Genomic DNA, 27,992 nt, shown 5'->3' with positions numbered 1-27,992 from the left:
TTCAGGGTTGACTTATTCAGGCCGATGTCTCCCCCGTTTTGGGGGGCCGAAAGGTCATTTGTTGCTTTACGAATGTGACTCAATCTGGCTTCAATGAAACCGAATGTCCCCAAAGCATCAGCTGAACCGAGGGAAATTACTAGAACCTTATAAAAACCGAATTACTTAGTTTAAAAACAAACGATATTAAAATATTAGTATTGTCATTAACTAAAACTATTGTCAGACAACAACAAACATCTTATTAATATCAAATATTCAGTATTATTTAGGCTTTTCCGTTTTCTCTGAAGACCGTGAATCCTAATTTGGTGCACTGAACCGAATGAAGCGCGAACGCGTGCTATCCATGATAATCTTTTTTTATTTATTAAACCCCACAGACGCAAATGTTGAAAAGAACTAAACAAAACCGACGACACAGATCCCACATGCTTACGAAACAAACCCTCTCAAATGAGACGTGAACAGCGCTATTCAACGCAGAACACTGACTGATAAAACTCAAAGATCACGTGACCCTGTTCGAACAAAACCACATCCCGCTCACCCAGCATTCATTAACCTCCACGATGATGAACCCACAATTCAAAATCAGAAAAAAGTATTTCGCGTACGCATTTTTAAGGACCATTTAGATTTTTCTGTGTAGTATTTTCTTGACAATTAAGAGCCAGCACAACAAATACTATAATACATAACATTTTTGTGATTTAAATTCAATGCATCTTTACAACTGAATATTTATTACTGTAATTAGAAGCGCCGCTGAAAAAAAAAAAAAACACCCAGGAACAAAACATACAGATGCGCTGAAACGAAAATATTCATTAAAACAACATTTTAAAATGATCTTAATGGTTCTAAACGTCCCCTTCACTTTCTTTAAACAAAATAGGATTCATTTCTTGTGATTTTGGGCAGTCCAGGTTTCGAGATTCACTCCTACATTTAACAAAATTTCACAGAAACATCGTCAGTTATCAGGTTGTCTCATACGTTCTTGAACATAAAAAGCAAGAGACACTAAATCAATGGTATCTGCTCAAAACAAGCGACTGAAATGTCATTAGCAGGAAGTCGGTGGAACGGCTCCGATGTGATTCAGACCAGAACACATTAGTGCTAGTTCTCCTTTGAGTCATTCATCTGTAAACAAGTTCACGTACACCGACGACCTTTCTGATAACAGGCGGTTTACAACAGCATGCAAGTGGAGGAGAAAAAAAAAAAAATCCAGCTCATTAAAAGAAAAATTATGCATATATTTTAAATCATTAAGACTTCTTGAGTTGACATTAAGATGACAATTAAGCACATTTTAATTTCAATTTGTCATTATTATTGTAATGCAAAAAATACATATTTGCTGTAAAAAAAAAGACTTTAAATCAGAAAAAACATATAAATGGTAATATGTGCATCACAGTAGTTTTGTTTGAAAACAGAAGTTTAATCAGTACAAGCATGGAGTGTAAAAAGAATACAAATTAATGACACAGTGCTAGTTAAAATGTGCTTAATGGTCATAAAAATAATCATAATTAACAAAAGTCTTGGTCCTAAAACAGGCTTTGACATTTATGCACAAAAAAAAAAAAGTTGGTTTTGGTGGGTGAAGGTATGGAGGCTTGTGATACGGAAAAAAACGGTCATTGTTTTGTAGTGTTAGAATTCAGGTTTTGTAATCTTGCAATTCTGAGCATTTTTGTTTTTTAACGGTTAGACAAACTAGAGTGTTTATCTTGCAAAACACACAATCGCAAGTATTTCTTACGTTTTGGCATAATCTGAAAATACTGCAATTCAGACTCTTTTTAGCGTTTAACTTCAGCAAGGGAAAGAAAGAAAAAAAAAAGTCAGAATTACAAAACGTTTAACAGTTTTTCGCACAATTCTGAAAATTCCATTCTATTTAGAATCTTGGAATTCTGACATGAAATCCTGATACACCTCAAAAAACTCAGAATTGCAAGAAAAAAAAAAGTCACCTTTTATTATTATTTTTTTTTTTTTTTATCCAGTTGTGGAAACCGAGCTTGTTGTCAAGCAGACGGCGAGTGGTTCAGTGCGATTGTCTTGATGCTTCAGCCCTGATTCAGAGAAACCAAAGGGACGTGGAGACGGCTCGCTGCTTCAGGCCGTTAGCAAACAGAGCTGGGATGCGTGAAGTTCGTTCACAATGTGTAAAGGCCAGTTCATGATTTGGCAGTTTGTGTCGATGACTCTGCAGTTCAGTCGTTGATGAGAGCCAGGATCATGCTGCAGAACATAAACCTCATTTAGACGCTCCAGTATTAACATTACAGAAACACAGTTCAACTAATAGGACCATATGATAATTAGTATTATTAATTAAATAAGTAATGTATTTTAAAAACTATTTAAAGATGAGTGTTTAATTAAAAATAAAAAAAGGTAGTAAAAACAATTACTAGTATTAACTATTTATTAATTAGTATTATATTAATATACATTTATTTACATGGAAGTATCAATAAAATGCATTACTAGTGCAGTAATACTATTCTACTGTGTGTCAAATGTACGAATGGTAATACATTTTGATAAACTAATAATTTGTAGTTAATTATTAAAAAAATAAATATGATACATTAACAGTAGTAATTATTAGTGTTACTGTTAATTATAAAAAAAATTTTTTATACTATTGGACACTTTGCTCATGCAATATTTTAATTTTTTTTTTTTTACAAAATATTTAATCATTTTATTTTACAGAACAACTTAATTTATTTAGTTAAATGTTAAAGAACAGAGCACTTTTTTTGTCATCAATATTTGGGTTGAAGTCAGCTGCATTTCCTGAAGTACAAGCGACCCAAACTTGGGCTCGATCCTGTTTAAGCGGACGGCTCTTGTGTTTTTTTTTTTTTACCTGTACAGGTAGATGAAGAAGCAGAGAAGGTGGAAGCCCAGTTTGATCATGGCTTCCTTCATGTGGGACTTGAGCTGACCTCTGTTGTGAATCTCCGTGGGATCGTACACTCCCATGTTCCCCATAGGAACCTTCACGTATCTGCTCACACACACACACACACACACACACACACACACATCAGGGACGGTTAGCTGGAGCCTTCCCCGGGTTTATATGCGCAGCGTGTGCCGAATCACCTGTAAACGTTCCACGATGCCACGGGTAAGTTGAGCAGGAACACAAACCAGTGCATGGAGACCAGCATGAGGACCGTGGCCAGAGCCTGAGCGATCATCTCAGGAATGACCCACTGAACACAGAGCACACCAAAATCACCTTCCAGCACACACCTGACGCTCACGAATGCAAAAAACCACTTCATGTCCACAGTGAGCGCGTTGAATGCGAGTAAAACACCTAGTTTTAAAGGTTTCGAATACGTTTACGGAGAATAAAATGTCAAAGTTGGTTACAATGTTGGACGACATGCGTATTCTGACTTAAAATACATAAAAGGAGGAGGAGGCATGCTAAATGTTAGTGTTAAAAATCTTAAAATTCTTCTTTTAATGTGCATAACTCATGATAATCAAGTCTTGTTATTGAGAAAATCAGTAAAACAAAATTTGCATCTGTACAAATGAGGCCATGAGAGACATACAGTTGGGCTGAACATTTTTGAAAACATTACTGAAACTAAGCATAGTATGCATTTCTTTCTACATAACATGCCATTTGCTTTAAACGACAGGAAACCTCGAGCTGAGCAAAACCTGACGACCGTGTTCTTCAGCACGACAGGAGAAAGTCAGTGACTGTTTTTACACGATTACTGTAACAGGACTTAATTGCGCAATGTTTAATGAACAAGTAATCAGATTTTGAACCCGCGTCTATTAATAGAATAAATGTCCCATAATAAGTGAATTGCAAAAAAGACTTACTTTGTTTAACTTGGAGCAGCAGGACCGAGCATTGATGTAGTCACATTCCAGATCAGACAGAGTAATAATCTGAGCGTGGAGTTAGGGAAGTATACGGAGGGTTAATAACAGTGATACGAGTATTCCTCGACTCGTAACAGCAGGCACCGGCGTCGTTCACACACTCCAGCTTCTGCTAAAACACAGCAATGCAGCGAAACACACATTATGAAGAGAAACCCTCATGAATGACTAACATAAGCTAAACAAGCCGCATCTGGCCGCAATCACAGCCTGCAGCTGGCGCGAGCACGAGCGACGCGGCGCGAGACGCGCTCGCTCGCGGACACCTCTTTTCGGCTCAAGAGTTTGTGAAGGATACGAAATAAACGGAAAGGAATATTAAAGCGCAGCAGTCGACGAGGGATAAAATGAACACGGCCGCCTCCATGTTTACGCTTCCGCTTTCGCCGGCGCTTCCGGCCGGTTCTTCTCCCGCTGCTGAAGCGTCAGCGCCGAGTCACTGGAGCGCCGCCTCCCGGAGGAACCGAGTCACGCAGCAGCACGAGCACAGCGACGCACTGCCGCCAGCAGCGTATTTGAAAAAATAAAACCATAATAGCGTTAAAAATGTGCACCATTAAAATTAACTAAAAAAAAAAAAAAAAAACGTAAAGAAGAAGAACTGTTCGCGAACGATTCAGTGCGATTCAAGAGACAGTTCTGTGAACAGTTTAAGATTCGACTCAAAAGAACATGAATCATGAATCAGACACCGCTAACCCTAGAACTAGAACTTCTGTCTAAAACATGAAACTGGTTTTTCAGAACAGAAAAAGGTTTAACTACTGATCCGATTTTTCATTGAATGCATATATATATATATATATATATATATATATATATATATATATATATATATATATATATATATATATATATATATATATATATATATATGATAAAAGCTATTTTAATAGTAATTCTATTACGGACAGTTTTCAGTTTTATGCATTTTTTCATTGCGTTACAATATTTAAATAAGGCTATTTGACCTTTTTCATATTTTAATATGTTTAATAAAAAACCCGCAAAATAGTACTGTTTATACAAACGAAATGACACAAAATTATATACATTGATATTCCACTTATTTATTGATATGCATCACATATTTAGCAACTGTATGATTAGCGTTCCTACAATCTTACTATGGTGAAGGCTTCACTCATTAATATTAATTTTGCTACGCGGTTCATTCAACGGGTTTAACCAGAGCTATTATTATTATTATTATTATTGAGCGTGTTTGGTTTAATTATAATGCTTATAATTGTCATTAATATTAATTAGCTTATGCTGTTGAATCAGCAGAGCCGTTGAGCAATTATTATTATTATTATTATTATTATTATTAATAAACGGGGTTTGGATTAACTTATTGGTTGGCTGGCAAGAATACGTCGACTGGACTTCATGAATATTAATTAGGTGACTCGGACGGTTTCTTAGCAGCTCAAGTATGTTCTAATTAATATTCATGAGCAGTGCTTTCGCCGTAGTAGGGTTCGTAATTCGGTCGGAACCGAGCGCATCTCTCCAGTTGCAGTTATGGCGGAGCCCTCGGCGCGAAGAGATGATGGGTGGCAGGATTTCAACGACTTGAAGGGCGGAACGGGACGGGAAATTCACCTGGAGCGGGCTCGTGTGAACGCCGAGGAGATGTCGCTGCTGCTGGACGCGGTCTCTGCCGCCGAGCACGCGTTTGAGACGAGCCCCTACGCGTCCACGGAGGACGTGACCGCACACTTCGACGAGAAGTTACAGTTGTGCTTCCAAAATGTACACCCTAGACCGGACGAGATACATCCAGTGACGCCGATAAACGAGGACACGACCCTGAAGTACGACGAGTGAGTAAAGAAAAGCGCGCGGCACGCCGCGATAACGTGCGACGTCGTTGTTCTTTTGATCGGTGGAAGATTCTGTCAGCTCACGGTAACGGCGTGTAACGAGCGCGCGAGTCTATCGTGTCACCGTTCATCTGGTGCGGTGTTCACAGGCGACGTCTTGCTGATAGCCGAGAGTTTGATAATTATCCGTTACAACTGATTATTAACGGTCTGTAAGGAATTCCTGCGCATCCGTGGAGGTCACGTGACCCTGGATGTTGTTTACCGTGTCTCCTGTGTTCAAGCGTGATTCATCACGTCAAGGAGTGCTGTCAAACATTATATATTATTTAACATTATGTATTGTTTACATTATATATATGCCTACACCATATATATATATATATATATATATATATATATATATATATATATATATATATATATATATATATACGTGTATGTGTGTGTGTATAGCTAAGCCAAGATCCAAATTTTAAATCAAAATTTTCCAAAGTTTATTTAGGCGTTCTACCAAAAAACAGCCACTCCAATATTCAACACTCACAATATTATTTCAATCAAAAAATAACCAACATGTAATATGACACTTGACCCCGCCCTCCAGGGGAGGAGCCCAACTAAAATGATTTAAAGTAGGATTTCTATGGTAACGCAGTATCCAGTTTCAAAACACAGGATGCATTTTGAATCTTTAAGCTGTTGAATGATATCTATGTTTAACTAAAATATGTGATAGAGGGAAAAGCAATAAAATATAGAGCGTTTCTAGCATCTTCTATATTTGCACGTCTCACTTGTTACTACTATTTGGCTTTAAACGTCTTGTCAAATATATGTACATATGTATAAAAGCATGTACGCAACCATTTAGAAGTTTTTCCCGAGTCACATTAGATTCCTTCAAATGTAACAAATCATTCAAGAACGATTAACATGAGATTTAACCAAAAAATATTAATTTATTTATTCATTCGTATATTTATTTTGAAAGAAGGAAATGCTTTTATTCAGTAAGGATGCAGTAAAGAAATGTATAATGCTACGAAACATTTACATGTCAAATAAATGCTGTTCTTTCGATCCTTCTGTTGCTCGAAGAATCCTGAAAATGAAACGTTTCACGGTTTCCACTAAATCAATGGTTTCAACATCAGCAAGTCGTCACGTTAGATTGATTTCTGAAGGGTCGTGCGACGCTGAAGACTGGAGCAGTGATGCATGAAATTCAGCTTTTATTATACTTTAATGTACTTTGCACAAAAATGGCATTTTAAACTCTAATAATATTTTGCAACAAAATAGTTTTCACTGTATTTGTGCTCAAATAAATGTTGTGCATTTTCGCAAGCATTATCTCCTTACAAGCCCAAAACATCTAAACAGTAGTATATACATATATATATATATATATATATATATATATATATATATATATATATATATATATATTGCATCCCTAAAGAAACTGGCCTCCCAGCAGTTCTTCCGCATCTGCTAGTTTTTCTTTGCCACCGTTGCTGGTCAAATGTCTATTTCTAACCGCAACGAAAACGTTTTTTCACCAAATGTTAAAAATAGCCACGTGATGAAGTTGGGAAGGGTTTGAAGTCTCCTCCTCCGTTGCAGGATCTGGAGCGCTCTGACGGACAGCTTTGGCAGTGTGATGCCGGTGGACTGGAGTCGGTGCAGAACCCGCTCGCTTCACCTCTCCACGCTGAGCGTCGAGGACCGAGCGGTGAGTCTCCAGCCCCGTGCCCTGACCCCGGCGCCGCTCGGACCGCTCTAACTCTTCCTCTGTCTCGTCCTTCAGCGGGTGGAGGCGTCAACCTGGACCTGTCTGACGATGAGGACCTGAGGGAGCAGATGGACATGCACTCCATCATCGTGTCCTGCATCAGCGAGGAACCGCTGCTCACCGCTGAACAGGTGAGGATGAGCTGGCCTGTCCAAATAACCCCAAACTTCTGACCTGGAATTAAGGGTTTTATTATTAAAAAAAAAAATAGGTATGCATTGCCTTTCCATGGACGCTTTACCTTTAGGGACCAGCGGGGAAATGAACGTCAATTGAATATTAAAAACAAACTAGAAGAGCGCATGAATGAACGGGTCCATGCTAAGAAAATAATAGGTTCATGCAGCAAGGATGCAAAGTGACAGTGAAAACGTGAATTTATGTTTCAAGATTTCAGATAATAGTTCTTTTGAACTTTCTATTCTTCAAAGAATTCTGGGAGTGCTGCATGTTTAAGAACCGGCTCGTACATTGTGTGAGTTTTGCGAGTTATGCATGCTTTTTGATTGCTTATGTTAAAGTAATGCGCAAAATTTGAATTATGTATATTTTTATTTTTAATGTTAGTATTAAAAATATATATATATATATATATATATATATATATATATATATATCTCTCACGAATAGTTAATAATGTAAACTATTAACAAAGTCTGAACTGTGTGAGAAAAATACACCGTTACCTTTTTTATTCCATAATCAATGCAACGCGATCCGGGAAAAAAAAAGAAAACTAATTTCTTAGGGCCCTAAAAGTATTACAGTTCATGAAAAACCTGAAATAAAATAAAATTAAATCAACGTATATTTTTAAAACTTATTTTAGACACTTAAACATAAGGAAAATTCTGCTTTGCTCTCCTAGGAGAAAATAGCACATTTGTGCCCCTATTATGTTTTTTCATGTTGAGGTCAACGTAAAACATTAGCATAATACCTGCCCACTCGTTCTTTTCACGTTGGTCTGAATGAAAATGCAAACTCATTCTTTGCCACTAGGTGGTTGCTCTTGGAGCCGTAAAGTATCTGTTTCCACGGTAACGCTGCACACAAAGCAGCCCTTTGCTCACAAGCGCTCGGATCATTTTACCGACTCGGACCTCGAGTCTCGAGTCATGAACAAATCTTTTTTTTTGAGTAATTTCGTTCGTTTTAGCAAAACTTAATTAAAATGTTATGCGTCGCTTCCCTATCTTTTCTACTACTACAGCAAACACTGATCACACAACAAACAATACAAAACTTTAATTTGTCATTGTGAAGTCGTCCGATCATTGGGTGACAGCACCTATGAAGAGTTGTAGTTCATCTCTCGACTCTTCAGGTTTGAGTCATTTGTTCATCGGGTGACAGCCCCATAAGCTTTAACCAATGCAGTATGATCCAGAACGAGAATTGATTAGTTAATCTCACGAATATTTGGAACTAATTCTAGTACAGAGCCTATAGTAACAAATCACTCCCCGAAGCGATTAAAGCGATTCACATTAAAGATTTGTTCAAATGTAACAAATCGGTCAAGAACGATTCAACTGAGATTTAAATGAGACCAATCACCACAGATTGAAAAAAGAAGCAAAAGAAGGGTTTTGGAAAAATGAATCGTTGAGCAAATAAGGTGTATTTTTGACCCTACATGCATATCAATCTGTTGTTGGGGACTCCCAAAACCAAAATGCACTTGGACACTTCAAATTATAATCATATACAGTTATTTTAAGTTAATATTTTAACTTGTGTCTGATCTTTAGGTGATTGAGGAGCTAGAGGAGCTCATGCAGGACTCTCCAGAGACGGAGTCGGAGCGGATGGCTCCACACGCAGAGCTCTCCTCCATCTCTCAGAAGAGCCAGAGATCTCCCAGAAGCCAGATCTACGAGGAGCGTGAGTACGTCCCTCCGGAGCTCGGCTGTGGATCCGTGAGCTGTTTCTGAGCTGCTCTGTCTGCGCAGGAGTGAGGCTGATGTCTGCGCTGGAGCTGAACGGCGAGCTGGAGGACGTGGAGATGGCCATACGGGGATATTCAGAGGAGCTCGTCCAGCACTTGGCTGTCAGGGACGAGCTGGAGTTCGAGAAGGAGGTGAAGAACAGCTTCATCTCGGTTCTCATAGACGTACAGAACCGGCAGAAGGTCCAGCGGGAGATGCTGAAAAAGAAGAGGAAAGTGAGGAACGCGGCTGGATCAGAGAGGCTGCCGTCTTCTGTGAGTAGCATAGAGCCGATAGATTGGGACTTTAGTGGAAGTGTTTGTGTTTTGTGACTTGAACCTGGTCAAAATGTACCCTATTTGTTTTCTCAGGACATGACCCTCCAGGCAAAACTATTGCTTGTTCATGCACTGGTCACTTTCATTAGGTGTTGTTTCAGACGAAAGGAAATAAAACATCCAGAATACACTTTTAAAGTTCATTCTAAATTCATTTACTCGCCCTCAAGTAGTTCTAAAACGATTTGAATTTCTTTCTCCTATTGAACATTATATTTTGAAGAATGTTGGTAACCAAACCGCTTCTGGTCTCCAGTGACTTCTGTTTGGTGAATAAAATTATGAGAATATGTTCATTTTTGGGGCGAAGAAATATCTTATTGAAGAAATGATTTACAATTTGCATCTAAATATTTCAATTACAAAACATATCTTTAAAAGCAATTATCTCTGAAGGAGTTTTCAGCAGTTCTTAAATGAAACCGGTTTTTACAGTTTCGTTATAACTTTATTCTGAAGCTTTTGTTTACAGAGGTTTTTGTTTGTATAACATTTTCGTGATTTAGATTTTCTGGATGTACAGTGCATCCGAAAAGTATTCAGGTTTTTTATTTTTAATAAATTTGCAACAATTTCAAAAAATCTTTTTTCGCATTGTCATTATGGGGTATTGTGTGTAGAATTTTGAGGAAATAAATTAATTTAATCCATTTTGGAATAAGGCTGTAACATTAAAAAAAATGTGGAAAAAGTGAAGCGCTGTGAATACTTTCCAGACGCACTGCATTTTCTGATTTTTGTTATAAAATGAGGAAATAATTTTTTCCTAATATATTCAACATTTCTTTTCCAAAATCCCCTCCGTGAATTTTTTTAAAACACTGGCTTTATCCAGTGTTCAGATTTCTGTTTGGGAAATGTTTTAAACGTATCATTTCAGAAATCTTGTAATAAGTCCCATTTTCGTTTATTTAATGAATCTTTTTCGGAAAAAACCCAAATCAAGTCAAGCCGGTCATAACTTCATGCAGACTTTAAAGGATTAATTAAAACCCTAAGACTTATCTAGGGAACACAAAAGACATCTTTTATTCCTTCTAATCATTTGTCATCCATTCATTAAAGTCCGTGCAAGCAGTTTAATCCAAGTCTGTTGAACAGACACAGGTTTTATCCAGATTTTCATTCACATCGACACACATTTGAGCTTGAGTTTATCACATTTAATGAGCTGATATTCAGTGCTTATCTGTCTATGGCCATCACAACCCAAACCCACTTATCAAAAGACATATGTACGTCACTCCCGAGCTCTTTCTTCTTCCTCAGATACCTCTTGCTGTAGTTGTTGTGATTTGATTTCTCTTTCTTTCTGTCTCTCTTCTCTCTTCTGTTCTGCGTCTGTAGCGTTTCAGCATGGAGGGACTCTCTACTGCTATTCAGAATGGCTTTCGCCACACTTTTGGCAATGGTGGTGGGGAGAAACAGGTGCCTACATCTCATGCTCTTCTGGAAGTGTCCAGTCCCTCAGAAAGTCACATCTACACTCATAAATAAAGGTACAAAAGCTTTCAAAAGGGACACGCTTGTACCTAAAGGGTCCATTTTGGTACCTTATTAGTGTACATATTTGAACCTAATAGGTACCTTCAGGGACAGCTTTTGTACCTTTGTTTTTGAGAGTGTGACACAGTATCTGCAGAAACCTTGTGAGCTGGATAACTCTTTATCTTTTTGCCCATTGTAGGCGTTCTGTTTAAAGTTAATAGAGATCTTCATTGTTGTCGCACCACAGAATGCTTGCAGAAATGTACATAAAGAGATATTTAAAAAAATATAAATTGAGCGTGGCGTGTTCAACCCCTCTCGTCTGTGCTTTTATTCAGTATGTAACGACAGTCATCCCTTACGAGAGGAAAGACGGACCGCCATCACTCCAAGACCTTCAGATTTTCACCAAAAGTGAGTACAAGTGCTTTTATTTAACACAATGTTTTTTTCCGCTGCAGGTTGTTGGTATGGGTAGTGGTCTAGGGGTTATAATGGGGTGTAACGTGTAAAAAGATCATTAAAAGACTTGTGATGTGAATAAGAAATAAAATACAGGTTTGGTGTGAGAAAGAAAGTGGTATATATGTACAGTAACACATGTATACACATCTAAAAGGGACCCAAAGGGACAGATAGCTAAACCTTTGATGCTAGGTTAGTATATTTAGTTGACCCTGGAACAACATGCTTTTTTATCTGGGGTGGTCTCGTCCGATTGGCGACTGCAGAATGAAGACCAATGAAGATCGACAGGAAGCAATGAAAGAGAGACAGGGAGAAACATACGACACCAACACGCATCGATGACATATTATTGTTAACTTTTGCTTTTTTACAGTTTTAGAAGCCATGAGAGATGACGGCGATAAAGTCCCGAGCCTTCTCACGGACTACATCCTTAAAGGTAGGATATGTACAGATGGAGCGCCGAAGTGATGTGTTTCTGTAGACCAAACATGTTTAGTTCGTCGTGATAATCTTCACAAAGCAATGCAAACATAGACTTCATAAAAAAACATAATCCCTGCAGCACTGTTTTGTCTTAAACTGAATTAGCCACAAGACTGGATTGGATTGGCCGAAAGACGAATTAAGAAATGCAAGAAATTTAGTTTGTTCTAGTTTCTATACGTGAGATATTACAAACTGTCCAGCCTATTGTATTCGGTTAGCTTTATTGACGTCAGAATGCTAAATGTATAACAGAAAATCCCATACTGCGTTAATTGCGTGAAGGTGTGAGATATCGTTATAGATATAATGTCATCATTTGTAACATGGCAACAAAACAGAGGAAAGACTCATTTTTCAGTGTCTGCAAAGCCAGTTTTGTTTAATATGACACATAAGTATGATCAAATAATTCATTAAAAAGCATGTTCAAAAAGTAGTCGTGTAGCTTTATATAGCTTTATTTTAATCTTTTTTTTTTTTTCATGGTATTTTGTTCCGTTCTGTCTAATGGGGATAAAAAATTAAAACGTATTTAATCTCACAATTCTAACTTTTATTCGTAATATTTGTGAGCTTAGGCTTCCTTGCAGTTCTGCCATTTTCTTGAGAAATTGTGCACATTTAGATTCAAATCCTGTCCCATTCACTTGCTTCTGAATGACACGTAACACGTAATTAATAACGAAAAGTCGACTTAATGTAGAATTCTTTTGCTCTGCTCACGTTGAAGCTGCTCGCTGTCTGCACGGCATCTCCTCCTCTGTTGCTGTGAGGTTTGTAAGAGGTGTAGTTAAGGAGTAATGAGCTTTTAGTTCATACTGTGCCTGTTTTTGATCCATAATGTGTCTACCTGCCGTTGCTATAGCAACAGACAGCATCCACCGCTCACAGCCTTCCTCTAAACCTAGCTGTTATGAGCGGCAAACCCCTTTGTGTCCCTTTTTAGTGGAAAAGAATTGTGAATTCTGTCATTATTTACTCGCTTCTATATACAGCACTGTTCAGAAGGAGTCTCCTGAGCTCACCAAGGCTGCATCGGTTTAAAGCAAAACACACTAAAATGTGACAACAGTGTATTTTATAATTGTATATTTTCACACCAGCCGTGTCTCAATACGCCGCCATGTTGACTCCTGATTTTATTTATTCATGTACTTAAAGAAAAACTAATTTGCACTGAGAAGCTGTATATTTGAGAAGTTTCCACAAAAAAAAAGATAATAATACTGATGATAATAATAATAATAATAAGCCTTAATAATTGAGCAACCAATAAATTCAGCAGGAAGTCATATTTGATCTCAGAAATAAATGACAGTTTAACATATATTCGCATAGAAAACCACTGTTTTAAATTGTGCAACTATTTCACGATTTTACTGCCGTTACTGCGTTTTTAATCAAATAAATGCAGCCTTGGTGAGTGGAGGAGTCTTCTTTCAAAAACATTTTATTCCAGTTCCTGTGCTGTAGAAGGAGAATTTTTGAAGATTTCTCTATGCAGCTTTTATGTTTTTAGCGTGATTTTTGGATTCTTTCGTGTGATTTTTATAAATCGCTGCATGGAAGGAAAAATAAAAATTAAGATTCTTCATAAATTCTCCCTCACTGTTATCACCTGCTGATTCTGATTGGTGGTTTCACTGAATGATTCTCTCCTGTACAGTGCTCTGCCCCACCTAGAGAGAGAGAGAGAGAGAGAGAGAGAGAGAGAGAGAGGGCGGCTGGTCTCTGTCTGTCGCTGCTGGGTTCTTCTCCACTGATGCCATGGTCTGTATTTTGCATGTTTCACTGCACATGGCAGCATTCGGCGTTTGTGCGTTCAGTGACCGGAGGAAAGATTGTAGGGCTACGCCCGGCTTGTTTTGGGGGTCATTTCTGTCTTCTGCTCGAGGATAACCACATGCAGTGAACCCTCAAACTATTTGCTCTACGATCCAGTGCATTTAAGATAATACAGGAGAATAATATGGTAACGAATAGAAAGATCAAGCAGAATGCAAGACTGCTTCAAGGGCTAAAACGGCAGGAGATATAAATGACTGCATCTGTTCTTACAGTAAAAACAGGGTGGATGGTGTTAAGGTACTAATGTAGAGAGAGTTATTAGCATCCCACGGTAAGCAGCAGTTTAACCACCGTCTGCATGATTTCAGTCACAACCCCCCGTTCTAATAATACTAAATAAAATATTATAAATCAGTAAAAAGTACTTAAATAGAATACAAATAACTGCTCGTATCATATTAATAATTTGCCTATTGCTGGTGTGTGTGTGTGTGTGTGTATATATATATATATATATATATATATATATATATATATATATATATATATATATACACACATATGCCTGCTATGTTGAAATTAATTTATTACCCATTTATTACCATATACCCTATTTTCAATTCAAAAGGACCATGTTAAGTAATAATGTCATTTAACATTTCTGTCGTAAAACAGTTAATAAATATGCGCCTCCTCCATCTTACCTCGCTGTGGACCGTTAGGCCCCGCCTGCTTTGATTTGATTGGCCATCGCAGTCATTTTAAAACCTTTCCGTTACCCTGACAACGAACAGAGCACTGTGTAACTGAGAGCAGCAAGAATTCACAAGAACAGAGGAACGACGATGTAGTGATTTCTGATCACCGAGGAGGACTCTGTTCGATGGAAACCCAGCCGAGCAGCGCTGATGTAAAGTCGTCTCATCGTGGGGTGCTGTACTTCCAATCCTAAGGATTGATCCGTCGTCCTGTAACGCCTGCACTTACTGTACTGTTCTTTTAAACGTGTGTTGTTTCGCTCCGAGTGAATCAGCTGATAATGCCTTACATCGCTGTCCTCCGGCGACTCTGCTGTTTTACGCTTGTGTGTTTGAATCTATGCAGACAGATCGGAGCAGATCTTCATGACTTGAGACACATTGCGCCTTAAACAAATCAATAAATCTCCACGCTGGTGCGTTACCGTGCCAGTGTTTGTTTGTCTGTGAAATCAATCCTTCACCCAGGACTCAGGACTCGGGTCATCCAAGATGTAATCAGATCTGGAGAAATCACTTGCTCTGCAGTGAATGGGTGCCGTCAGAATGAGAGTCCAAACAGCTGATAAAAACATTGCAGTTCATCCACACCACTCCAGTTCTTCGGTTAACATCTGAAGAAGGGAAACGATGCATGTTTGTAAGAAATAAAACTATCGTTGCCTAAATCCTCTATCCATAATATTGCTTTCTCCAGCGAACAAATCTATTCTGACGGCACCCATTCACTGACGTAAAGCCACATTTCTCCAAATCTGTACCCATCTTGGATTTTCTGAGGGTGAGCAAACTCATTTTCGGGTGAATTTTAATTTGGTCTCCTAACAAGACTGGACAGCAATCAGTTATTTCGGAGGTTTACTTTGTTTTGTTGTTAATTACTAATAACGTGTCTAACAGTTTTGTACATGTATAAATTATGGCAATTTATGTTTCTTACTTTTATTTATACTTTTCAGATCAAAAAATAAAATCTATATTTAAAAAATGCTGCTCTATGTCTCATTCTTTTCTGCTTTTATGAAAACTCTATAATTGCGAGGACGAATCGGTATTTGATACCCAAACAAAGAGCTGTTTTCCTGATTCGTTGTTCTTTAAACACCGTCTATTTCTGCAACTCATTCGTTAAAAGCGCATTTTAAAACTCCCATCGTGTTTTAAAATATCTTCTTCTGTGTTCTGCAAAAAAAATACAAATAAAACGGAGTAAATGATGACCGGCTTTTCGGCAAACTTTAAAGAGTTAAACCATTATAATTATGTTTTTTGGTTTTTTTATGGAAAATTACAAGTACACTTGTTGCCCAGATGCACATGAGTGGTCTTTCCTTCACCAAGGCTGCATGTATTTGACCACAGATACAATAAAACAGTAATATTGTAACATTAACATTATTATCAATTACTATATATTTTCTGAGAACATTTGAAATTCAGCTTTGATCGCGTTTCTAAAAAATTCGAAATTGTTTTAAATTGTAATATTTCCCACTATTGCTGTGTTTACTGAAACCCTTTGGCCTTGTAACTGTAACCGTTTACCTCAGGCTGAGATTTACGAAAGACACTTTCATAAAAGAGAGAACGAAGTTCGTGTCCCATCTGACTGCTGCATGTGCTTCTAGTTAACACCCATAATATCCGCCCACGTTTGCTGCTCAATGCTTGCCAAGTGTAAAGAACGGACACATGCACTCCACCCAGGTTATAGCACTGATGTAATACGGAACAAAAGCGCAACAGTGCGAAGAAAAAAGCAATAATCTCACATATGATTATTACTGATAATTAACAACTGTGGTGAGAAGCCGCTCATGTACTGATTTGTAAACGATGCAATGCAAAACAAAGCAATGCTACTTATACCGTAGTAATAATAAGCAGTGTAGCCCAGAGGGTCTGTTACGCAGCTCATGATGGGCAGGTTCTCCTCAGATCAACACATCGGAGAGCTCCGGGTCTCAGACGTCTCCGAGCTTCACGTCCGGTGAGGAGGATGGACTTCAGGGCTGTGAAGTTTGCGCTTTGTGTGCTTTGTCTGGTGCGCTGCAGCCCCGAGCAGAGCTCATCAAAGAGAAAGAACGGCAAAAAAGGTAAGTAGAAAAACCTTTACTGTCTACTATATTGAAGTGTTTTGGAATCGTTCTAATTGAGCAGTATATGGCGTGTTATGTATTTAAAATGGCCTCGTTTCTTGCGCGCTGGAACCGAAGAGTCGAACAGCGCTGCTATTGAGGAGCTGAAGAAACAGATCGAGCAGATTGTGCAGGACCTGAACCTGCTCAAGGAGCAGCAAGCTTTACAGACAGGTACTGTCTTTTTTTTACTGACAAACATAAAAAAAAAAATCAATTGTGGAAATCAAGTGCGTCCTTTAACTTGGCAGTAAAACATCAACTCCAATTAAACATCTGTGGTATATTGTAAACAATGTCATGGTACTAAAATTAGCGTAATAGTTGTTGGGACTAAATTGGGCCACTAGTTTACATATCAAGTTTTGCTTTTTATTGCAGTTATACTGAAAACTATACTACAAGACAACCTATACTCTCAGTAAATGATGTGTACCAACTCTCAGAGTAGACTGTTAGGGTTAGTAGAATAAGTTTCTAACAGTATGTAGTATGTTGTGGACTAGAAGATATTAAGAAGACAGTCTACTAATACTCTAATGACTGCTAGTTAACATGTAGTTACTGTTAGTAGAAAGTCTAAAGTGGATTTTGTTGTTGATGTACTTGTTCCTGGAAACGTTCGCGACCTGTGAGGAATTCAGCGTGTGTTGTGTGTTAGTCACAGCTCGTAACATAAAGAGCGTGTCCGTCTGACCTGGAAGCAGGCGTCCTAAACTTTTCAGTCCCCTTCCCTCTCCAGTTTGCTTAAAAGGCGCCAAGATCCCAGGCAAGTGTTTTCTCGCGGACACGACGAAGAAGAGCTTCCACGCGGCAAACGATGACTGCATCGCCAAAGGAGGAACGCTCAGCAGCCCCGTCTCTGGCGACGAGAACGACCAGCTGCACGATTACGTGCGGCAGACCGTCGGGCCAGAAGGCCACATCTGGTTGGGCGTGAATGACATACTAAAGGAGGGCGAGTGGAGCGACCAGGCGGGCTCACCGATACGCTTCAAGAACTGGGAGTCAGAGATCACCCATCAGCCCGATGGAGGCCGCGGTCAGAACTGCGCTGTCCTCTCCGGCGCGGCCAGCGGGAAGTGGTTCGACGAGGACTGCCGAGGAGAAAGAGCGTCTGTGTGCCAGTTCAACATCGTCTGAGCGTATTAGAGACATTTTCAGTAGAATGTGTAGCCCAAAAATCCAGTTAAAGGTACAACATGTAAGATTTTTTTGCATTCAGAAAGTACTTATAACATTACCTTCAAGAGATATATGTGACCCTTGACTACGACGCCAGTCTTAAAGGGTTAGTTAGGCTGTCTTTACTCGCCTACGGAGCATGCTAGGTGTATGTCACTTCAAATCAAGCTGCAGTTATATTAAAAATGGTCCTTGCACTTCTAAGCTCCATCGTTTTGTGGTCCAGGGACACATATGCAGTTTAAGCTAGTGAATTGTTTATAACACATATGTGTGCTGTGTATATTTATTATAAATATACACAGTATGCTGTCCTATGTAAACAAAAACTTTGTATGTTTGACAGCACTAATAAATTTTCATAGCCGTGTAGAGTTTCAAAAACAGTCAAACAGATCTCAAATGACCTCGAGGTTTACTTAGGCCTACATCAGCCCATAAAAACATTTATGCAGTACATATCAATGTACCATGTACAGAACACATTTGTTAACCGTCAAAAAGTAAGTTCCGATTTAAATACCGTACCCAGTCAGTACGGGATTTTGGATGCATGCAGTTGTATTTTGACTAAAATAATACTTTCAGAATTAAGATATGTCCCAAAAACACTTCAGGAAACCATTCTATAATGGTTTTTAATGGTTAAAAGTTGATGTTTGTAATGCTAGCGGTGGTAAACGCAGTGGAAACCATTTAAATACCTGTGATGGTTTTATACAAAAGCCCTGGGTCATGTCCTAATCACAAACCATTTTCAATCATATTTTTCTAGAGAATACATCCAATAACTTTTTAAGCTGTAAATAAATAAACAGACGTTTTAATATCAAAAACATTCAACAATCTTTAAAACGAGCAGCCTGTTCATCACTAAATATAAAACATCTCGGACAGTCAAAAACAAGCTTTAGTTTACAGTAGTAGTACATTCTATTCTCACACACACAGTCTGGTTTCATAGTGCCCCTCCTCTTCGGAGGTCTTCGATGTGTCAGAGGTGGTCGATTGTCCCTGAACATAACCATAGAGATCGTTGTCGATCAAGGCTTTGCTTTCAGTGGCGAGGTTTTCACTTTTTCTGGCTGGTCTCTCAGGTAAAGGTGGGCTATTCAGGGGACAATAATCCAGCTTGAGATCACTCTCATCTGCAGTGGCTTCTTTATATTCTTTTTTGTCAGGATCACCTTTAAGCAGATGGCTGTACACTAGAGTTTCATCTATGTATATGTAAGTGTGAGGATCCTCCTCCTCCAGTGCTTTAGGGATGCCATGAAGGCCTGGAAGGAAAGCGTTCTCACTGGTGTTGTAGACGGACACTGGGGGAGCCTTATTCCTCTTCTTTTTCCTGTATAATATTAAGATGTTTTGTTAAAAATCTATTATTTCGATGCTATACTTGCATGGGGGTTCAAGTGTAAAGCCCAGTCTCTGACTGGAAACAAACCAGTGTAGAAAGATGCTCGAGACTCAATGAAAATAATAATTTTACAAAAAGTACATTGAAAATGAATGCCAAAATGTTTGTAGTGGGTATGGCCACTTTTGGTACACATGCATAATCTCAATATGAGGTTGGGGACTTTGGGACACTTAAAGAAAAAAAGAAAAACTGCAACTGTTGGTCCGATTGTCTTGAAAATTGGCATAAATTGTCTTTGTCCAAGGTGCTATCATGGCCTATCAGGACACTGAGATAACTTACAAACATGCCTGCCATCAGTCAATCAACTTTCAGCAGCTACTAGACCTCTATTAACAGAGGCCTATTGGAATGAAACTCAGTCTGGCCCGTTTGACTCATGGCCCCAAAAGTCACCCACCAGGGGGCGCTATCATACTATACATTTGTGTAAACGATAGCATGTTATGCAATATTTTACAAATACTTGTACTTGTGCGCTTGTAAGTGCAGATGTGAGAGAGCGGAGCTGGGGGCGGTGGGTTGGCGTGAGAAAGCAGACATTTTATTGGTCAATGCCTGACCGATGAATAACGCCAGCCATTACGAAATTTCTTATGCATATGTATCATTCATTTGATGAGGGTCGCTAAAGACCTGAATAATGATTCATGCAGTTTAAATTCTTAAAACATTAAGCCTTAATCAACAATTTAGTAGTCAACAATTGAAATGAAGGGTTCTTAATTATAACAATAAACGTCAGCATGTTATCTCGTACTGATCTATATGCTATACTGATCTAAAGAGAACGCCATTTTCCCCGTCCTGCTTTTTGAGAAATAAAGTCCTGGTCAGATGGATTAGAGTAGCTGCCTCAACAGTTCCTGCAATCATGTGTTTGATTACACACTATAATCCTACCTAGAATTAACATTAGTTATATAGTTGGTTGGTCATATTTTATAGTACACACAAAAGAAACTTCGTGTTAAACAAGACATGACATGACACAAGATCATGAACAAATGCTTCTGGGAATCGGGCAACAGTTGCTGCCAAAGCAGTTGTACAGCTGAAAAAGTGTGTATATATGGAAAATATGAAAAAGGTTTAGGCAGTTACAGGCTTATTAAATAACTTCTGCATGCACCTAAAGACTTTAAAGTGCCCAGCAATTGTTGCTCGCAGCACTATTTAAAACATGTTTATTTAAAAGTCTCACCTGAAAAAACACCAGATGCCCACGGCTGTTCCGATCGCCAACACAACTCCCACAATGCTCAGGACGATGGCCAAAAGCTTGTCTGAAAACATGTCAAATTTTGCATCACCATTCAAGGTTTTTTCTATGTTACATGGAAACTCTAGTGCACAGGAGAAAGTAAGGCTGTCTCACTTGTGCTGTTTTGCAGAGTGATCTCCATCATCACCCGGAAGGCTCCTGTCGATGGCTTGCAGTTACTCATGTTCAGGTAAAAACTTTCTGGAACCAGGAGGTCCTTAATTTTGCTGTCTGTTTTAGTGCTGTACAGCGTGGTCTGAGAGCGAATGGTCTGAACTGCGACGCTCGTGTGCACCTCCTTACACTTGGGCTGGCTGACATTCCTGAACTTCAGACTGCTCTTAAACTGAGGCTCCAAGTTAACGATCCAGGACACGGTCCTAGACGCTTCCATGCCAGACGGCCAGGCTGGGGTCGCCAGCATGGTAGGATAATCGATTTTGGGTGCAACAGTGAATATATAGTTCTCTGTGTGAGGAACAGGAAAGACTTAAATCAAGCCACTTGCACTGAGCATATCTGAGCAGGTAGAGATGTTATGTATACTGAAAGCGTTTACCTGATATGTTCTTTGTAAACGAATAGTTTAAGAAGGGTTTAGCTGCCAAATTACGGTCATTGAAACTCATAGCGGAGGCAGTTATTGCAATCTTAGATTCACGGATTTGGATTTTCTGAATGGTTCCCTTTGGACAAAACTGGCCAAGAGTGATGCCGGATTTAACATGGGACACGTTTAGCAGGATGATGCTGTTGCATTTGTCTTCAGGAGGACAGTAACGCAGATCTCCTGCGGGAGACTGCAGCTCCACCGCACTGTTCTCGGGGCCGTGAAGGTGCCAGATCATCGTCTTCAACACTCCTGGGATGCACTGCTGCTCGTAGTTGAACGTTAGCGGGAACCGAGCCGAGGCGCAGTCTCTCCATTCTTTACATTCTGTTTATAAAAAACAAAGTCACGTGCTGAATAGAGGAATATTTCATTAAGGGCCAAGAAGGAGCGTACATTTGTAAGAGTAGATGAAAGCCATGAGTTTGGCTCAGATCATCACTACTACTACTACTACTACTACTCAGAGGCATGCATCACACAGTTCAGTACCTATGGTCTGGTTGACAGTCAACTCTACTTCCTCGCTGTTACAGTCAAAGGAGTTCAGGACAAAATGGTTCCCTGAAGCAATGGTTATTGTGTCCAATATGACAGAATCCAGTTTGAGCACGCAGGTAGACTTGGGATCCTTTTTATTCACACGTATCTGTAGTACTTGCTTCTCCGGCAGATCCCCTTCACATTGCCCTGCAAAGAAAATAACGTCCAATTTATTGGTTGATCTCTAAAAATGATTTTATTAGCTTATTGTAGAGCCTGTACACGATGCACAAGAAAGCGTTTTTTTCTTGGGTTTATGAATCGCTTCAGTTAACTTCATTACTAAACAGTTTTCTGGTGCTCGTGGAAGAGTCGTGAGAGTCAAGTGATGTGTGTTTTGCAAACTAATTACTTTTTGGAAGCGATGAGCTATATGAACCCCAATTATAGAGCTACTTTTTCTAATTTGTTTCAGATGATCTGTTCTTGTAATTAATTTTTGACGGGCTCAACCCATTTGAAAAACTTTTATTTATTATAATTTGATTTTACGCAAATTATGTCCAATAATTATGTCCAATAATTAAATCGCAAATATCCCTTCTGCATTTAAAATATATCCAATAATTTATTGTTTGCCATGACTGTCTGCTCAGCGTTGAAGCGCTGGCTGAAATCAGTGTGGATTCAACACTGAATCAATGACTGCTGCTCTAGATTTCATCCTTCCCCACCTTAATCAAACACGTGAAAAAGCAAGGTTGAGTAAAGAAGCTTAAGAAGCAACTCTTGTGAGGCCAGGGGCTCTTCAAAATCTACTCAAAAGAAAGCAAGCTCTCTTCTCATATCCTGTATTCATGAGTCATGGCCTGGAACTTCTTGGGTTTTCCATAATGACTCAACAGATGGCCCAATCAAAGTTAGGCCTTGTGTAAGCAGCATAAATCAATAATGATAAGGCTATCAATCAATAATAATAAAAATGTGACAAGAAAACTTGGAGATTTTGTCTTAACCCAGTGTTAGCGAACAATACGTTAACGAGTAACATGAAAATAAGGTTTTTGCCAACTGATGAGTAAAAAAAATGCATGGAGCTTTAAAGTTCTTAAGTTCTAAATCCTTAAAGTTCCTTGAAAATGGTGAAAAAAGAATGGGGAAAAAAGGAACGGTTTGTTATTAATTGACAAAGAGGTCAAATTTCAAACTTGAAAAATTTCAAGAAAAAAAAACAAAAACATTTGAGTAAAATTCCAATATGGAACAATATTGAGAGCCCCAATTTCTCTGAGACTGAACCTTAAAGTTCTTTATGGCGGACAAAACCAAAAACAAAGTTTAATATAATAATATAAAAGTATATTGAGATATTTCATACTTCTTGAGTTACAGCCAAACAAAAAAAAGACTGTCTTTGGCAGCCAGTTGTAGCCACATTGAGAGCTAATATCTCTGGAACGGAACCACATCAGCCTTAAAAATGGAGATACCAAAAGAAATGTTTCTTATGAAAAAAAATCTTAAAGTATATTCTTGAGTTACAGGCATGCAAACTTTAGAATAAAATCTGAAAGTGTTTTTTGGCATATAATTCAACAAGAATTGCAGAAGTCGTTTTTTACGAATAGGCCTACCAAACTCTGTGTAAAAATAAAAAAATATTGCTGCCATTTCTTTTTCAGAATTCTTCCTTCTACGTAGCTCCAGGTCTAACTTCAAAACTAAAAATAGTGGATTACTTCATAAATATGCTTCTATAGCGTTTAGTATTTTGGATTCTCGTCTTCATTTATGCTTTTCCTCCACCAACCAAACAATCAATAACTAAAACAAACCAATTTATTTATTTAGTTGCCTTTGGTGGAGCTGACAGTACGATAAAATACTTATTAAAACCAAATAATTTGGGCTACCCACCCCTGCTTCTCTTGATGGCAGAGATCTGGAAGTGCACCATCAGGTCCGGCGATGGAGGCCGTTTCCCAGATACTTTGCAGTTCTTTATGGAGAGGCTAAAGTTTCCAGGCTCCACCGAGGGCTGGCTGACATTCATCAGTTTCACCAGAGGGCCTTTGCCCTGCCAAGTGTAATTCATTGTAGGGATGTTTTGGGGTTGGAGGCATGTTGGAACAGTGTAGCTCCGAATGCTCACATCGGTGTAGTACGTGTGGGGAACGGTAAAATACCACATTGTCTCCGCATTTTCAGGAAAAGCGTTTGGTGTAAAGAAGTCCTGGGTTGAACTCCTCTCTGGGAGAACCACATGGAAATTAACCAGTGCTGTAAAATACAGTAAAACGTTAGAACGTACCTTGTTTAGGCAATTTGTGCTTAAATATATACGTTTACTATTGTACGTACAGTTAGTGAGACGTCCCAGGGACACGACGATAACCTTCTGTTCCAGAGGTCGACCTCCAGACACTTCCAAAGACAGTTTGCCAACACTACGCACATCGACTCGTCTAATGCCTCCGCTCTGACAAAACCTTCCGACGTTGACGTTCTCCACTGCGAGCGTGTAAACTTGTTCGTCTGGGCAGCTGTCCGTGGCTTCGATCTGCCGTAAACCAGCACTACTGAAGTTCAAATGTAAGGTCTTCGTCGCTGGCGGCTTCAGATTCCAGACGAAGGTGCGATTGAATTTTTGAAAGGCACTGAGTTCTTTGACTTCAATGTCATACACCACTGTGGAGCAGACGGGCAGGTCAGAGGAAGAATACAGCTGATCTGTATTTTTGGAGATTCTGGAGATTAACGTAAAAGCGTGCATTCATTGTAAAATTAAGCATTTAAAACCCTCTGATGTTCTTTAGTCTTTTTTGACAGGGATAGGATTTTTTTTCTCTCGTCAAAGCCGCAGTCCGTGACTTTTCCAAAATCAATATTTGAGCAAGACAGTGTTACTATCGCTCACTTTAGCCCGATTTACAACGTTTAGCTTGCAGTAATGTTTTCTAATTTGAGTCGTACGGGTACGTTTTGAGTTTTCAGACACAGATGGCAACAAAGAGGCAAAACGTGGAGCTTTAAGATATTTTTATATATTAAAAAAAAAATATATATAAAAAAAAATAAATAAAAAAAAAAATATATATATATATATATATATATATATATATATATAAAATTACTTATTTTATTTCGAAAACTTATTTATTATTTATTTATTTATTATATTTACCCCAAAATATTTTAATTAATAAACTTTTTTTTTTCACTTCAGAAATAATATTCAAAGTGTCTTCTTTGAAAAGACATCTGTTTTCCAAAGATTAATGGCTATTTAAGTTGGATACGAAATATTCCGGTCTATGCTCAAAAATGGGCCGCATAAAAAAAGTGGCAGTCAATAAAAGGACTGCGTAAATACGATTTTGTAACACGAAATGTAATAAACATGTAATTAACATTTAAAAAAAGAATCCAACTACAATTTAGTATATAATAATGTGCATTTATAATAATTAAATAATAAAAACCAGAGGGTAACAGGTTGTCTTAATGCAGATGAAAACACATTTAAGTAGCGAGAATTTACACACGCTTTGTACAACTACACACGCATACGATGTTTAAATTAAAATAAATATAATAAAATATCAAAAATGCATTTTCTTCATCTGACAGCTCTTACCATTATCTCTGATGATCTGTACGGTGAATACATTCTCTGGCTGTGAGCAGCTGAAATCCAGAAGCGTGTCACTCCTGAGGACCGCCGATGACTGGCAAAACCGCTGTGAAGTGGGTCCGATGCAGACCTTGCACTTTGTTTGGGCACTAGCATTAATGTGTACGGCTGTGCCCACTTCAACAGCAATACTGAGCTCTGCGCCATCTGAAATGATGCAGACTTTTAACATCGGTGTTTTAGGTTAAACTGCTAAACTACGCAAGGAGCATTTCTATATTTTAGACACTTTAACCACTGTAACAATTAGCTCTTTTTACATGTATCATTAGTGAGTGACAAAGGTATAGTCTACAGTTACTTAGAAATAATTGTAGACTACACCCCATAAAAAAAAGCTTGTTAGGCGTTGAATGTGTTTTTTACCAGAATTATCCATATATATATATATATATATATATATATATATATATATATATATATATATATATATATATATATATATATATATATATATATATATATATATATATACACACACACACACATATATATATATATATATATATATATATATATATATATATATATATATATATATATATATATAACTTCAGTAATAATCAGTAGTATGTGTGTCCTATCATAACAAACCATCAATGGGAAGCCTATTTATTCTGGTTTTATATTATTTTTCTCTCTCTTTCTTATATTAGCTTTATGTTTTTTTGTCCAGGTCACGAATTACTAAAAATGCTAACCAAACATCAAAGCAAATGGTGTACACTGGAACCCATTCAAGATGATTTCCTTAAAAACTGTGTCCTTAATCAGATCGAGTTCATAAAACCAGTCGATTTACCTTTACATTAGAGAAAACGTCGATTAATCCCAATTTACCAGACATTAACGTGGATGTAGCTTAAGCTAACACCTGAGCAGGTAAGCGCCGAGTGCCCGTGTGGGTTTGTCTAGTTACCTGTGAGCTCCGAGACTGAAGACAGGAGAAACCCCCAAAAGAGTGGAAAGCACGTGAAGAGCCAAACTCGCATGACTTCTTAAAACATTTAAACTCTTTACAGGGGGCTGAAAATAAAAAGGCGCGCCGTCGACATCGCTCTTCGGTGCTCTGGAGAGAAAGGAAAGGCTTCCTGGTTTGAGACAGGCATTAATCAGTCGAGCTGTCTGCGTCTGAATCAGCGTCGAGAGTCAAAACCGTTTAAAAAAAAAACACCTAAAACGCTTAAGATAGAGAATAATACGCGTGCTTATCGTTTAAACCGCATGAGGTAACGCGTGTTTTAGTGCCGCCTCGAATTTTATAACCTCCTTCATCAAAACAGGGAAGCGCCCTAATGTAAATTAGCATACATGTACGAAAGCAGCGTGTTAGCTTGACTTGGGTATATCTTTGCCAGCCTTCTTCACATTAAACAAGCTGACAAAATTGCAAAAACATAGATTCTCTCACACGATGTTAATAGACGAGCCTTTTTAGCTTGGTCTTTGTATTCAAGAAGTTGGTATTAGCAGGACTTTCAATCAAATAAGACAGTTTTTTAAAACTGCTGCAAATGGGGAAGTAGGAGCCACCAGCTAGTTGCAACAAAACCCGTTTGTGACTAGAGTTGTTAATGTTGCAAGCGGGCACAGGCGAAAACCTGTCTGCGTGTGCCAACCGGAAACACGTGGCAATGGCCGTCCGTTTATAACAGGGCTGTCCGGACTCGGTCCTGGACTCGAGTTTAGCAGCAGCCCTAAACGAACCCGCCCGAAGCAGCCAATCCAGCTCTTTCTAAGCATGTTCCAGGCAAGTTGGAGCTAAACTCTGCCGGGGGGCCGCATCGGAAACCGTATGCGTTTTTCGCTGACATGAGCCATACAAGAAGAAACACAAACTAAGAATGCGTGTGCATTAAGGCCCGGGCTTATCTTAAACCGGGATTAGTCACTAGGACATTTAAGTCATTTTTATAAACACGCCTTAGCAAAAAGCGTCACTGGCTTGCATCTTAAGACAAAACAAAGGTACCGACGTGTTTTAAGGTCGGTCGGTGCAAGTTTCTTTCACTCGAAACGGATCAGATTTACGTTTTGTGAAACAGGGGATCCGATACCGTTAAGCTTCGCTGGTTCACTTGGTTCGTAACGTTGATTTACACAAAAAAAAGAAGAGAGAGGAAAATAAGAAATGCGGCGGACAGGGGTAATATCAAAACGAATGCATGCCCTTTAACTGGTCCATACTTCGTTTAGTTTGAACTAAAGGCTGTCCTGTGGGAGTTTATCTGTTTGCACACAGATCTATATCCTTGATGTCGTCTTGTAGAAGGATCTGTGGAGGATGCTTGTTCAAGCAGAGCTGGATTATAAGACAGTCTCGGCAGAAATAAAGGTTATTACAGAGGTCAGTCCCAGCA

At 38.6% G+C, this 27,992-nt stretch overlaps 4 protein-coding genes across 5 annotated transcripts; 2 read left to right on the top strand and 2 right to left on the bottom strand.

Annotated features, from left to right (window-relative positions):
- Positions 1-346: 346 nt before the first annotated feature.
- Positions 347-4,406, bottom strand: cnih4 (cornichon family AMPA receptor auxiliary protein 4). Its single transcript, XM_043261950.1, has 5 exons — positions 4,247-4,406; positions 3,886-3,954; positions 3,139-3,251; positions 2,900-3,040; positions 347-2,262 (listed from the first exon to the last, which is right to left on the bottom strand). Exons 1-5 carry the CDS (start codon positions 4,313-4,315, stop codon positions 2,235-2,237), a joined length of 420 nt encoding a protein of 139 aa, XP_043117885.1. The 5' UTR covers positions 4,316-4,406; the 3' UTR covers positions 347-2,234.
- A 952-nt stretch (positions 4,407-5,358) lies between these two features.
- Positions 5,359-14,627, top strand: fez2a (fasciculation and elongation protein zeta 2a). The gene is made up of 9 exons (XM_043260937.1): positions 5,359-5,777; positions 7,407-7,519; positions 7,600-7,706; positions 9,330-9,462; positions 9,531-9,781; positions 11,192-11,272; positions 11,671-11,746; positions 12,174-12,239; positions 13,956-14,627. The coding sequence occupies exons 1-9, from the start codon at positions 5,476-5,478 to the stop codon at positions 13,970-13,972; spliced, it is 1,146 nt and encodes a 381-aa protein (XP_043116872.1). The 5' UTR covers positions 5,359-5,475; the 3' UTR covers positions 13,973-14,627.
- A 134-nt stretch (positions 14,628-14,761) lies between these two features.
- clec3ba (C-type lectin domain family 3, member Ba) lies at positions 14,762-18,822 on the top strand. Of its 2 annotated transcripts, none has more exons than XM_043260936.1 (3): positions 14,762-16,931; positions 17,052-17,147; positions 17,716-18,822. In XM_043260936.1, exons 1-3 carry the CDS (start codon positions 16,835-16,837, stop codon positions 18,114-18,116), a joined length of 594 nt encoding a protein of 197 aa, XP_043116871.1. In that variant the 5' UTR covers positions 14,762-16,834; the 3' UTR covers positions 18,117-18,822. The 2 variants fall into 2 exon arrangements, with proteins under 2 accessions (XP_043116871.1, XP_043116870.1); XM_043260935.1 differs by having other exon boundaries at positions 17,043-17,147.
- Positions 18,823-18,965: 143 nt separating this feature from the next.
- Positions 18,966-27,176, bottom strand: cdcp1a (CUB domain containing protein 1a). The gene is made up of 9 exons (XM_043260934.1): positions 26,552-27,176; positions 25,576-25,779; positions 24,300-24,626; positions 23,856-24,218; positions 21,948-22,145; positions 21,405-21,782; positions 20,960-21,313; positions 20,786-20,867; positions 18,966-19,506 (listed from the first exon to the last, which is right to left on the bottom strand). Exons 1-9 carry the CDS (start codon positions 26,622-26,624, stop codon positions 19,098-19,100), a joined length of 2,388 nt encoding a protein of 795 aa, XP_043116869.1. The 5' UTR covers positions 26,625-27,176; the 3' UTR covers positions 18,966-19,097.
- Between the last annotated feature and the right edge of the window lie 816 nt (positions 27,177-27,992).

Source organism: Puntigrus tetrazona, chromosome 16, assembly GCF_018831695.1.
Source record: "Puntigrus tetrazona isolate hp1 chromosome 16, ASM1883169v1, whole genome shotgun sequence".
NCBI lineage: Eukaryota > Metazoa > Chordata > Actinopteri > Cypriniformes > Cyprinidae > Puntigrus > Puntigrus tetrazona.
This window is presented reverse-complemented; position numbering and strand designations above follow the sequence as displayed.

Coding starts and splice junctions, on each gene's coding strand:
- cnih4 (XM_043261950.1), bottom strand. CDS start 4,315: ATGGAGGCGGCCGTGTTCATTTTATCCCTCGTCGACTGCTGCGCTTTA. Junction 3,252..3,885: donor GCTGCTCCAAGTTAAACAAA/GTAAGTCTTTTT, acceptor CTCTGTGTTCAG/TGGGTCATTCCTGAGATGAT. Junction 3,041..3,138: donor GCATCGTGGAACGTTTACAG/GTGATTCGGCAC, acceptor GTGTGTGAGCAG/ATACGTGAAGGTTCCTATGG.
- fez2a (XM_043260937.1), top strand. CDS start 5,476: ATGGCGGAGCCCTCGGCGCGAAGAGATGATGGGTGGCAGGATTTCAAC. Junction 5,778..7,406: donor ACGACCCTGAAGTACGACGA/GTGAGTAAAGAA, acceptor CCTCCGTTGCAG/GATCTGGAGCGCTCTGACGG. Junction 11,747..12,173: donor CCTTCAGATTTTCACCAAAA/GTGAGTACAAGT, acceptor GCTTTTTTACAG/TTTTAGAAGCCATGAGAGAT.
- clec3ba (XM_043260935.1), top strand. CDS start 16,835: ATGGACTTCAGGGCTGTGAAGTTTGCGCTTTGTGTGCTTTGTCTGGTG. Junction 16,932..17,042: donor GAGAAAGAACGGCAAAAAAG/GTAAGTAGAAAA, acceptor TCTTGCGCGCTG/GAACCGAAGAGTCGAACAGC. Junction 17,148..17,715: donor GCAGCAAGCTTTACAGACAG/GTACTGTCTTTT, acceptor TTCCCTCTCCAG/TTTGCTTAAAAGGCGCCAAG.
- cdcp1a (XM_043260934.1), bottom strand. CDS start 26,624: ATGCGAGTTTGGCTCTTCACGTGCTTTCCACTCTTTTGGGGGTTTCTC. Junction 21,783..21,947: donor GACTGTCAACCAGACCATAG/GTACTGAACTGT, acceptor TTTTATAAACAG/AATGTAAAGAATGGAGAGAC. Junction 21,314..21,404: donor GTTTACAAAGAACATATCAG/GTAAACGCTTTC, acceptor TTCCTCACACAG/AGAACTATATATTCACTGTT.